Source organism: Pagrus pagrus (genome assembly GCF_965226575.1).
Source record: "Pagrus pagrus genome assembly, chromosome: 11".
In the NCBI taxonomy this organism is placed as follows: Eukaryota; Metazoa; Chordata; class Actinopteri; order Spariformes; family Sparidae; genus Pagrus; species Pagrus pagrus.
Genome location: NC_140195.1, coordinates 14,987,737 through 15,000,281, shown reverse-complemented (window position 1 = coordinate 15,000,281; position 12,545 = coordinate 14,987,737). Strand labels below are relative to the sequence as shown.

At 38.6% G+C, this 12,545-nt stretch overlaps 1 protein-coding gene across 1 annotated transcript; it reads right to left on the bottom strand.

Annotated features, from left to right (window-relative positions):
• Window positions 1-392: 392 nt before the first annotated feature.
• On the bottom strand, window positions 393-11,505 carry LOC311264755 (deoxynucleoside triphosphate triphosphohydrolase SAMHD1-like). The gene is made up of 16 exons (XM_084365845.1): window positions 11,480-11,505; window positions 10,979-11,154; window positions 10,647-10,762; window positions 9,059-9,173; window positions 8,527-8,704; window positions 8,335-8,435; window positions 8,013-8,145; window positions 7,834-7,925; window positions 7,570-7,676; window positions 6,284-6,414; window positions 5,290-5,367; window positions 5,062-5,106; window positions 2,170-2,247; window positions 1,920-2,024; window positions 1,656-1,778; window positions 393-1,361 (listed from the first exon to the last, which is right to left on the bottom strand). Exons 1-16 carry the CDS (start codon window positions 11,498-11,500, stop codon window positions 1,311-1,313), a joined length of 1,650 nt encoding a protein of 549 aa, XP_084221971.1. The 5' UTR covers window positions 11,501-11,505; the 3' UTR covers window positions 393-1,310.
• Window positions 11,506-12,545: the final 1,040 nt, after the last annotated feature.

Sequence of the window (12,545 nt, the reverse complement as noted above, 5' to 3'; positions counted from 1 at the left end):
CTAACCTTGTTCACACTTTAAGTTAGTCATGAGCCATATTGTGAGATTTATTTCATACATTCAAAGTGTTTGATATGAGCTTAATTAATTAAAGATGTGTTCTGAAATCATTACATATTTTAAGTCATATTCTTTTCTTAATTCATATGAGTCCTGGCATATTTCTTGCATGGCCATAGGATTAGAAAAATAATCTTTGTGACCTTGGGGGTTCCATATCATCTGCTATAAATACATTGCACCGTAAAAACTCAAATTCAACTGTTGTTATAGTTATATAGCATCTCCATTCTCCATGAGTATATGATTATATCTAATGTTAGACAAGTTGAACCACAAGAGGACACACAACAAAGAGGAAAAAGAGCTTTATTTCAAAAAGAGCAGGCACAATCTGTTATTAACCCATCTCAATAGGGATACAGTTGAAAGGCTATAATAACCTCTGGTAGGTTTCCCTTTATTCTTCACAATTTTGTCTTAACCACATTCATACAGGTGGTTACATCAAAGAAAGCAAACTGAGTTGTATAGCATGACAGATTATTAAATATGTATTTCATATTGATAGAGAAAATACAAAGTGCAAAAAAGAGTAAAATAACCACAACCACCACCAAGAATTAACTTTAATCAAACATCACTCAAAGTCAAAACATGATGTTATCAGATTTCCATATTGATTAACATGATTAACATCAAAACCGAACACCACTAAATATCTGAAACTCATAATCAAGAAGTAAATGTCTACTTTAAATGACCTACTCCATTGTAAATGTGCTTTATGCAGTGCTCTACATCTTTACCTGATCATGAAGAATACACACAGAAGCATAAATGTGACTGATGGCTGAATAAACCCTGCTGTAAAACATTCAGTATTCAGTTTTACACAAAGACGTGTTAAGTAACCATGATTGATTTTTCACAACATAATGACAGAATGTAATGTATTTGGTACTAACATGGTATTAAACAGGGATTCAGTCTTAAATGAGGCACTTACAGCTGCAGATGGAGAAAGGAGTCTAAAATGTGACTGAGTTTAAAATGATCAAACTAAAACAAAGATATGTGAATAATATTGAACAGGCCTAAGTACATGCCCTGAATGTGCATCAATGCATCCTCATTGATACTCATTTACATGCGTCAATGTTTTTTTGTTTTGTTTTTTAGAGAAAAATGGTGTCACATACTCACCATATACAGCAGTTTAATAATTTCTAATCATAATGAATAAATGAGTACCAGGGAGTTTTTGGTTTCTTTCTTCAGTTTTGGATCTTCATCTTCCCAACTTAAGATTAATTAGTTGTTACCTCAGGGCTGTTCTCTGCTGGTCCATCGTCTTTGTCCTGCAGGTAGGTAAAGAAAGCACAGACAAGTGCATCAGTATAAACAAGAGCAGTGCAGCATTAAAAGGAAAAATGCCAAATGATACCTCGATCCAGCTTATGACTTGTGAGAATCTGCTACTTGTCTTTGTCTTATGTGACGGATAATTTGGAGTTGGTGGATTGTTTGCCAGAAAAAAACAGGCTATTTGAAGAGATGTTTTATATCTTTATAAGATAGCTCTATTAGTTAATACATGTAGCAAGAGAATGGTAGATTAATTGATGGAAATAGTTTTCAGATGTTATTGTTACCTTTCGAGTTTTCTTCCACTGCTCGAAGTGTTTCTTGGCAGCTCTCACACTTTTTTCATCAGTCTTCTTGCAATAAAACCTGATTATCGTCTCAGAAAAGTATTTTGGGAGAAATTGGGGCACCTTAAAAACGACAGCAGCATAAAGTTGTAAAAATTAACATACCAGAAGCTGCCCCATGAATAACAACAACAACACACACAAACAGCTCATGCAAGGGAAGACTAAGATTAAATATTTTGTCATCATTGCTTTAGTTCTGACCTTCTCTTCGGGGAGCGGGCCTGCCGTGTCTGGGTTCTCCTTGCTGTAGAAGTTCACATAATCCACAGGGTTCTTGCCTTTCATCCCATAGTCCACAGTAATGTCCTAAACGACAAAGGTGAGCTAGAAGTTGTTTTTTATTTTCACAACTGAATTTTGCCGCAACAGAGGGCATCTGACAAATCAAATGAATCATCAAGATCAAGATTTTAAGAAAAGTGAAGTTAAAGTAATTAGACGAAAAACATACCAAATCTACAAAGTCCTCTGGTTTCAATCCATCAGTGAGCGGTTTCTTCAATTCCTCCTTCCAAGCATTTCTCACAACCTTAGGGAGGAAGGTGAAAGGGTAAGAAACAGGAGGAATATCTTTGTTTCTTGGTTTTGGCTCTCTGTCCACACAAAACAGTGTTTTTCTCATCCCAAAATGAAGTTTGAAGTGTGTAAGTCCATTTTCCTGTATTATGTTTGAAGAAAATGGAGCTTTTGAAAAATGATGTAACTCTTCGCAGTTTGGAAATAACATCTAGCCTACATTTCATATTAAAATGTAAATGGGCTGCACTTAAACTCCACTTTTCAACCTTAACGGACAAAGTGCTCAACTATTCACTCATTCACACACACACACACACACACACACACATTCATAGCAGCCATGCAAGGCGCTGGCCTGCCTATCAGGAGCAACTTTAGGTTCAGTGTCCTGCTCAAGGACACAACGACAATGAACAGGAGGAATAAGTGATCAAACCACCAGTCCCAATCTACCTCCTCCTAAAACACATCTATGTAGTATCTATGAGCTATGTTTAAGTGACAGAATAATATGTAAATGACTACAACTGTGTTGTGAATTTGGCTGCATTAAAACAGGTTGTCAGAGGGAATAGGAGGCAGGGGTGTAGGAATGAGTTTAACACTGAGGGGGACACATCGGAAACCTGACAGATCTGTTAATGGTTTGAACAGAAATATGTCATAAATTAACTACACTGCAAAACATTCACAAATGTATTTTATTCTACTAAAAAGATACATTTGTAAAGGTAAAGGAAAACACATTTTGAATGCCAGTGATGAACTGATAGATATCAAATCAATTCTTTAATTGCAGGCCTAATCATCCAGTTTTGTAGATTAATAAATAACATGGGAAGAATATTGATCAAAATTTGAATTCAAATTTTCTGAATACATTTTCTTTTCTTAGTTGTATCTTATGCCTCAATGAACAGACACAGATACAGGCAAAGGTTAAGGTGAAAGGCAAAAACAGCATCAAGAATGTTAACATATAAACCAACTTGTTTTTATTCTCGAGTGTGATATCCTTCCACATTTCCAATAACTAACTGGTGTGTGAGGGTAAAGGTAAACGAAAAAGACATTAGAATGGATTTAATGAACTGATAAATGTCAATTCCTGTGTAGTTTTCTGTCACAAATAAAAGTTGGATAGCACTGTACAGTCCTGCATTCAATAACTTGCGTGCCGTGTGATTTCAGTGTCAAACGTGCCGTGGCACACAAAAGGTTGAAAAACACTGGCCTAGGCAAAAGAGCCATAATGTGTTTTCCTCCTGTCATTTGCAGCCACAAATTGCTTGCAAATTGACTTCTTGTCCAGTAAGTCAAGTTTATCCTGATGGACATGACAGACAGCAGCATGGTCAAGTCTGTTTTGATTCATTGTGGACTGGAGCCAAGTTTTGAGCCTGCGGAGGACACTAAAACTTCTCTCTGTCTCAGAGGATGAAACAGGGACTACCAAAAGCAACCTGACCAGGTTTTCCACTTGCCCAAATAGTCTAATCCACAAATGATCCCTGCAGCCTCTGCACTGTTGCTAAATGAGTAGTTTAGGCGAAACATAGAAAGTTGCACTGGAAGTGACTCTCTGTTCAACTCTGGGTATTTCTCAATGACTGCAGCATCAATCTCTCCACTCAGAAGTGTCTCTTCCAACTTTTGCAAAGTCAGCAAGTCATCCTGGTTAAATAGCTCACTGAGCTGTGCATCTACAATATCAAGGACTTTAAAGAATTCCCCTCTGTAGTGGTCCTTGGCACTTTTAGGCTGATGTGCCTCACCTCAGCTCCTTCAATAAAGTGTTTTGGGGGGCGATCTGGTCTGTGGAATGGTAATGGGCTTAACACCTAAAGACTGAACCACAGCCGTCGCCTCTTCAAACAGAGCTTTGAAACTTGCATCATCTTTTTTGGCCTTGAATGAGGTCCTAACAACTTGGACAGCAGCCCGCATGCCAGCAATGGTTTCAGTTCTCTTCTGAAAAGAGATGTTCAGGCATTCAAGCTCACAAATCACTGGTGAGGCAAGGATGAGACCCAAAGACTGTTTTGCCTTTCCTAAACTGCCCTAGCAGGCCATTAGCAGTAGATGCAGTATTTGAGGCACCACAAGCCATCTCCTGCAAGCTAGCCAGCACTGACCCATACTGTGACAAAACAGCTGTGATGGCTTTGCCCCCTACTGTCCATCTCGTTGGACACAGGGGTTTTGTTGCAGTGCATGATGGATTCTCTGCATATGCTATTGCTGCATGGATCGCCTTAAACTTCCCTGAATGAGACAAAAGGACTCCAAGCTTGTTGACCCAATCCAATGAGTCTCTGATCAGAACAGAGGCTAAGCAAGCTTTCTGTGTGATTAAATTAGTACAGTGGGCTCCACAATGAACGTGAAGTGCTAGTGGCTGCTCTTGTTTTATCAGTGCCTGTGCACCAGCATGCTTCCCAGCCATATTAGCTGCCCCGTCATAAGTTTGACCTCGTAAACCATGCCATGGTAAGTTTATGGTATGACTCTGTCCTCTGTCCCCTGACTTCAGTGTCTCTCAGCTGTCTGTCCCTGCTCTGAACACCCTAAAAGGAAAACAATTTCTTGATCACAATGTCACACAATGCGACGAGACTGCAGTTACTACAAGCACCCTAACCCTAACCCTTTAAGGTTAGGTGAATAAGGTATAGAAAAATACTGATGGGAAAGCTAGTGCAATATTAAAATCATGTTTGTTATATTATTGTTTAAATTCAACCGCGATCACTTCTTATCATGTTCAAACCTTCTTCTCATGATCGACAAACTAAAATCACCTCACCCTTCATATAGCACCTACCTGCAACTGTGCAGTGCTGGCATCACCCTCACCAGTGTCTGATCTCTAAAATGAAAGCAGTGGAGATAATAAGGTATAGAAAAATACTGATGGGAAAGCTAGTGCAATATTAAAATCATGTTTGTTATATTATTGTTTAAATTCAACCGTGTTCACTTCTTATCATGTTCAAACCTTCCTCTCATGATCAACAAACTAAAATCACCTCACCCTTCATATAGCACCTACCTGCAACTGTGCAGTGCTGGCTCTCCCTGCGCCCCCATCACCCTCACCAGTGTTAGTTTCCAGCTTTCCATCTGATCTCTAAAATGAAAGCAGTGGAGATGAATAAGGTATAGAAAAATACTGATGGGAATGTCAAGAACAAGCGAAAAACACACAGACTAACTCCTTTGTAGATGTGGGAGATGTGTAACGTTACTCGTTTTCAAGTTACATGGGTTAAGTTAATAAAAAAATCATGTTCTTTTTAAAACCATCTTAAATACAGTTTTTAGTGTCAAAACGCTTTTGTCCGTTACGTTACTGGAAAGTCCGCCATATTATCACCAACGTTGGCTAGTAACGTTAATAGTAACAACATTTACCTAGCAAGAGTTTACTAGTTAGATGTTGAATTACAACATCAGCTTAACATCAACAAGTCTAACGTTAGACAGAAAATATAAATATCCTCTTGGACAAAATTATTACCAACTCACATTTCCTTTCTTTCTTTTCTTCTGTCTTTTCATCTTAACCTCTGAACTGTCAATAGCCTCTGAACTGTCAACAGCTCACTGTTGCCAACTCCTCAGTAAGGAATGTCGCTATTGGCTGTCCATTAAAACAGGTCGTCACAGGGACTAGGAGGGGACTGGAAGGGGGTTCAATGGTCTAAAAATGGCCTGCAAACTCATGTGTGGGCATTGTTTTCACACAAAAACAATGTGATTTAAAAATGGCTCAGCTTAGTGTAGTTGTAGCCAATGATTTTGCTATCACATCATCCAAATTCAATTTCTAGGAATGACCCTGGACTTTGCTGTGGTCGACATGAAATCCAGGCAAAATACCTATACAAGGTGTGTAAAATGATAGTGTCGAGTGAAACAAGCAATGTGCACTTAACAAGAACAAAAAGAGTTTTACATCCAGCTCTGTTGTAATAGTGAATTAGTTAATTATTTCAAACAGATGTGTAAGGCAACATGGCCACACAGAGACATTAGATACGCACCTTGGTGGGTTTCTTAATCTTTATTTCCCCCAGAAACTTGTAGAGGTCTCGAGAGATGATCCTCTTTAGAATCTGCTTAGCATCCTCCAGTTCTTTGGAGGAAGAGAAGAGTATTTCCTCAAACACACGATCTACAGGACAAACAGTAACAGAGTTGAAGAAAGGTGAGTTTTGACAAGGAGTTTGACAAGGTTACAAAGTACTGTAATTAATAAAAAAATTGACTATGTGATAAAATTACTTAATAATTAATTCTTAAATACATAATAATAATCCAATTCATATTATTTAAACATCCTTGATAAAGGCTGGCTTAATCCCGTATTTTGATGTTTATCACTGATTACAACTACATTACAGGATCTGGTGTCATTTAATGTGCATGGTCACATGATCAAAACTACCTACAATAATAACCTCTCAGATATATACATGTAGATACCTCATTGGCTGCTCTTGTTCACAAGAGTGATGTGGCAAAGCAGCTGCCGTATCAGAAGCCACGCCTCTGAAGTATTTCTAGGCTGGAAGTCTAGCCACGATTAAACAAGCTTGCTGAATTTTCAACTGGTTTTCAGGCCGATCGTCTATGATAATATATTTACAATCAACAAATACCCCGTAATTACCTTTATTATATCTATTCATGTAAAATCTTCTCAATTTTGGAAATAAAATTTGGAAATAAATGATGATTTACATTTTGTGTCACACAATAAGTACAGAAATATATAGTCAGTGTATTAGCAGGTTTGTGCAGACTTGTGATAATTACATGTTCTCTTAACTAAATCTAACAATATTGTACAAGTCAAATAAATGACAAATTCAGCTCTGATCTCTTAAATGTATGAAAAGATTGATGATGATTGATAAATACAATCTTCAGCACCTTACTGGTATATTACTTTAATAAAAAAGTTAATCTTTTGTTCTTTATCTTAAATATCAAGACAGTCACTTAACCACTTACATTAGCTTACAAGAAGGATCATCTGTAATATATCAAATTCAACATGTTTGTAACACGAATATATTGTAAAACAACTTGTCACATGGTAAAGGTTATTCTCTGGTGATTGGTTTTGAAATTTGCAGCACAACAGTCTGACATTTTTATGCCTCTGTGCCGGTGATAGCCGAGGCCGGAGGCATTATGTTTTGTTATGTGCTATTACAACAACGCCTTCAGGGAATTCCTTCAAATTTGTCATAAACATCTACTTTGGGTTAAGGATGAACTGATTAGATTTTGGTGGTCACAGATCACAGTGGTATCTACAGACCTGTCAGCTTGGTGTAGGCCTTCATATCCTTCATGGCTGTGGAGAGAGTGAACTCTGAGCCTTCAATCTTGATGTGCTCATCTGCTTTTACAAAAGCGTCTGTGATCCTGGATAATCATACCCAACATCATTATCTCTTTTAAGAACATGTTGCAGTGTAACATACAAGAGAGTAAATCATAAAGGAAATGACATAAGCTACATCAGACAGCAGACAACGCTAGATGTTGTTGGAGTACCAACATGGGAAGAGTATGTACTCACATAGTCTCTATGTTCTTGTTCACTTTGTGTTGGTAGGCTCTCTTGTGGAGTTGGTACCTCGTGTTGAACATGTCATAGATATTGCCCGCCTCCTGTTAAGATAACCAATAGTTTAGTCACATCTAATCAGATAAATGGATTGCAGTTTAAAATCTGATAAAAAGCAACAATGTCTGAACCTTGTCTCGAACACAGATCTGCTTCTCGACTTTCTTCTCGCCATTCACCTCGACTTTCACCTCACACACCCTGGCAAAGTGGAAGAAGCGGCGATGGTCAAAGTTGTTCTTCATGCCCAGGTGGTGGCAGTCCCTGAAATAAATCAAAGTTAAGAAATATGTGAAGAAATTTGGCTCAATATGTTGAACTAATCAATTCACCCTGAGGAATCCTGCATATTGTTAAAATAATCCAGAGAATATTGTCATTGTAATACATAGTAGTTCATCCTTCTATATCATAAAGTGAATTGTTCTACAGCAGCTGTTCAACAAGTCCCACCTGGCAAAGTAGTCAAACTTGTCCACATCAATGCCATTTCTTTTGTTGGACACGATTTCATAGAGGAAGGACTTGTTCTCTGACCGACCTTTATATGGCCACTGAGAAGATGACACACAAGAGTGGGTTAAGTATTGGCTGCTGTGGCAATGATGAAACTGATTTTACACAATTCACATGAGCATGACTGACTGTCTTGTCTTCAGCTGCTTTAGTGTCCAGAGGTCCGTAAATCATTTCTTTGATGAAGACCCGGTCCGTGGTAGGCTCTAGGTGGTGGTCTTCCTTCATCACCCTCTCCAGGTCATTGTCTTTCACCAGATGGTCAAACATGTCTATAGAGGCCTCCTCATGCTGCAACAGAAGCAGACTCATTCATATTGTAATATGAGAATTGTAGTGTAAAAAAAACAATCACTCACTGTGATGGGGGGGGGGTCGTCACTGAGTACCAGTGACGTCACTGGTACTCAGAAGAACTGCAGGCCCTTCCAGTTTGGTGTGGTGGTGGAGACTAGAAACTGGTGGAGACTGGTGATATATCAAAATGATACATTCATGGGGGCGTGTCAGCTGGCACTCAAACACAAAACTTCTTTCATGTCTTGCCTGTATGCAAATCAGCCTTGTGTTCAACGGCAAAAGTAATTTTAACATGAGAGCAGAGCAGGTCATAGAGGGGGAGACTTTTCTAGGTTTCTGTCCTTAATTTTCTGATTTTCTTTTTTCATATAATTGAAAACTTACCTTCCACTTTTCATCATGGCCTGGATCCGACTTCTTTTCTTGACGTTTTTTCTCGATGAACTTTTCAAACAGATGGGAAAAGGGCCCATGTCCTAGATATAGAGAAATAGATACAAGATAACATGATAATTATCGTGTGTGAATTGTAAAGTGAGTAGCCGTGACTCAGGAGGTAGAGCAGGAATGATGGTTGGTGATTTGATCCCCTGATCTTCCAGGTGCATGTTACTTATGGTACTGAACCCAATATGAGTGAATGGGTGAATGTGCCAAGTGCTGTAGTGCTGCCATTTACCATGAACTTATCAGGCCTGTTTTTATATGAAATAGGGCAAGTTTTAGAGACGGGCCTTTACTCTCCCCCAATTTAATAATTGCATTGTTATAAATTAACTACTGCTTCCATTTGTTGTTATTATTTTTTGCTGTTAATATCATTTTTAACTTTACAGCCATGTTGATCTGTTTGACGAATATGATAAACTCATGATGACGTACTGTACATTTCTGTACATTTCTTTCATCAACATCAACATACCAGTAGATTCCATATGGGTCTTTAAAAAAACTGACTACAGCTGTTAGTGATGAATCACAGTGACTATGATTGATAAGTGTCCTAAATTTGAATTTACCCTTTTACCGCCTCACTCCACCTGTACCTCATCCCCTCATTAGTGTGTGTGTGGATATAATCTTTGTGCTCCCTCTTGTCTTTGTCAGTTTGTCCTGTGTTGACACCCTGTGTTTCTCACCTGTGTTATCTCCAGTGGCTCCTAGTGTCTCCCTGTGGTATGTTTCTGGTTTTTGTTTCTTGTGTTTTCATTGACTTGTATTTTGCTTTTGTTTGCACTTTGTTTAAGCTCTTTTGTTGCTACTTTGCCTTTTTGTCCTTTTGACTAATTTTTGGTTTTCCTGGATTCTTGTTTTTTTGTATCATTCAGCTTTTCTTCAATAAAACTTTCCCTTAGTTCCTGAATCCTGTCTGCCTCCTGTGTGTTTGTTGCATTTTGGTCCACATCTTTTACCAAGTTGTAACACCATTGTTGTATATTAAAACAATTATCGCTTCACTCCTCTCTCTCTGAAGACTGGTCTTTCAATCCTGCCCTTCAGCATGACGGTTTGGAAGAGCTACAAACACTGTTGCCTATAGTTCTTTTGAGCTTAACCAAAACTTTCCGCTTCACCATTCTTTGTTTTTATGTTAAGCTGATCTCAATGAAATTCAAAACTGCAAATGTTTCACATTAATGGCCTCCCCGTACCGTTCCTCTTCTTTCCTGTAAGGCATTTAATCTGAAATATCTGCAGGAACCTTTGAGTTTTAAAATTGGAACAGGTTAAAAGAAAAATACCGAAATTGTACATTGTCCATTTTCTTCATTTAGGGGCCAGCCTTTAATTGTTAATACTTGCCGTAATGCTGTACATTAGATCAACACCAGCTTTTATTGACAATTTGCCAAATACTGTCAATCTGTCATTTTTACTCTTAATCACAACCAGCAATTACCACTTAAAACCTTTCACATGTACTAGTGAAAAAGGTATGTATTACTCACCCAGGTCATGGCAGAGACCAGCAATCTGCACACAAAGGATGTCTTCGTCAGTGATCTCAAGCTTTGGCTGCCGTGTTTTCAGAGCTCGCAGAAGCTCTCCTGCCAAGTGTGCCACCCTTTATAGCACAATAATGAAAAAACCCAACTCATTACTCAGTTATCGTATGATATTGCAAAACAGAAAATATGGACTTGTATACTTGTACTAAGGTATGCAATGTTACCTTTTAATGTCATTGCTTTGTTCATGTCATTGTCGATTACCTGTCATTAGGATTGAGTATCTTAGGACACAGAACAGTGTTTGTGTATCTGAACAAATGCAGACATACCCAATGGAGTGTTCGAAGCGGTTGTGGGATGCTCCAGGGTAAACAAAGTAGGCCCCGCCAAGCTGCTTGATGAATCGAAGTCTCTGGAACTGTGGCGTGTCGATGATTTTGACGAGAAGTGGGTGTAACTCCAAATGCTCGTGGACGGGATCATTAAACACCTTGCCGGACACAGTCTGAAAATATTACCCAAAAGAGTACCAGTACAACCAGCTCTAATCTCTCGAGGGCTCTGTGAGCTTGCAAAAGGATAAGAATTCAAACATTTTCTTAAATGAGGCCTATTGAATTCAAACATGAAGCCACAGCTACAGAGGAATAAAATCAATAGATACAATTAAAAACATGTATGTGGTGGAGCAAAAATGAAAAGCTGTAGATTGACTTTGGACTCAACAACTGACAACAAACATACACAATCTTAAGTAGTACAGTAATAATTACTATAGTTGTCTAGGACTGAAAAAATGAAGTGTGATGTGTAGTTACATGATACATTACCTTTCCTTCGTTTGCCATCATCTTTGAGCGTTTTGTAGCTGTCGGAAAGTATCTGTGGCTAACCAACACTTTCTATGTTGGTCCAACAAGCAGCAGATATATCAGGATAGCCACACAAACAATATTAAAACATGTTTAGACTGCTGAGGGGTTGGAACAGTACTTGGTTTTTATATCTCACCTCACCAGATTAGTCACTGCCCTTTTCAGGTAAGTGAACACCCAAACTTATTGGGCAATATGCATTACCCAATAAGTTCAGGAAGGAATGTGAAGGAAAGTGTGACATTCTTATACTCTTTTTACTCTTATACTTATTCTTATAACCACTGCCCTTCATAGTACTATACTTAAAAATCGCGTTATTGGTATCACAATAAACAATATGACACATTTATAGAATATCTGTCTTCCCTTCTCCCTCACCTGCTCGTTTCCCTGTGTTTGTCTGTGTCTTTGGGTGTGGCAGCGGTATCTGCAGCAGCCGAGAGGCGCACCTTCAGATCATCAGCTCATCAACCTCAGCTATATCGACCCGGTCTCTTCTGCACTCTGGTGCAGATTGTTCCGTCTTGTTTAGTGACTAAACCAGTGCTCTATCTTTCAAATTTGTGAAATTCCAGAGTTTTTCTTGTGTAGTGATTTTTCTTGTGCTTGAGCTCCAGTGTTTTTCCCCTACTGGGCTTTGTCTAATGCTTGTGTCATGGTTCAGTGTCTGTTTGTTCCTGTTTTCTGTTCAACAAGTCTTAAGTCTTGTTCAGGCAGGACTTAGTAAGTCCTGCCTGAACATGCAGGTTAGGTTAATTGGTGAATCTAAATTGCCTGTAGGTGTGAGTGTGAATGGTTTCCTCCATGTGTCATCCCTGTGATTGACTGGCGACCTGTCCAGGGTGTCCCCTCAGCTGTCGGCTGGATGGATGGATCTAAGGGTGTTTACATTACATCAGACAAACCACTTAGCCCTTTTTACACAAATCCAAATGGATAAAATTTGCTACGATCAACCAATAACATCTCTAAATGGACGGCTTCAAGTCCAGACTTGAACGTCATATAAATTTCATTT

Excerpts from the sequence above, each read along its gene's own strand:
- LOC311264755 (XM_084365845.1), bottom strand. The coding sequence starts at position 11,500 with ATGATGGCAAACGAAGGAAAG. Across the intron at positions 8,146-8,334 it reads AAGTTTGACTACTTTGCCAG|GGACTGCCACCACCTGGGCA; the intron begins GTGGGACTTGTT and ends GATTTATTTCAG. Across the intron at positions 7,677-7,833 it reads AACAAGAACATAGAGACTAT|GATCACAGACGCTTTTGTAA; the intron begins GTGAGTACATAC and ends ATGATTATCCAG.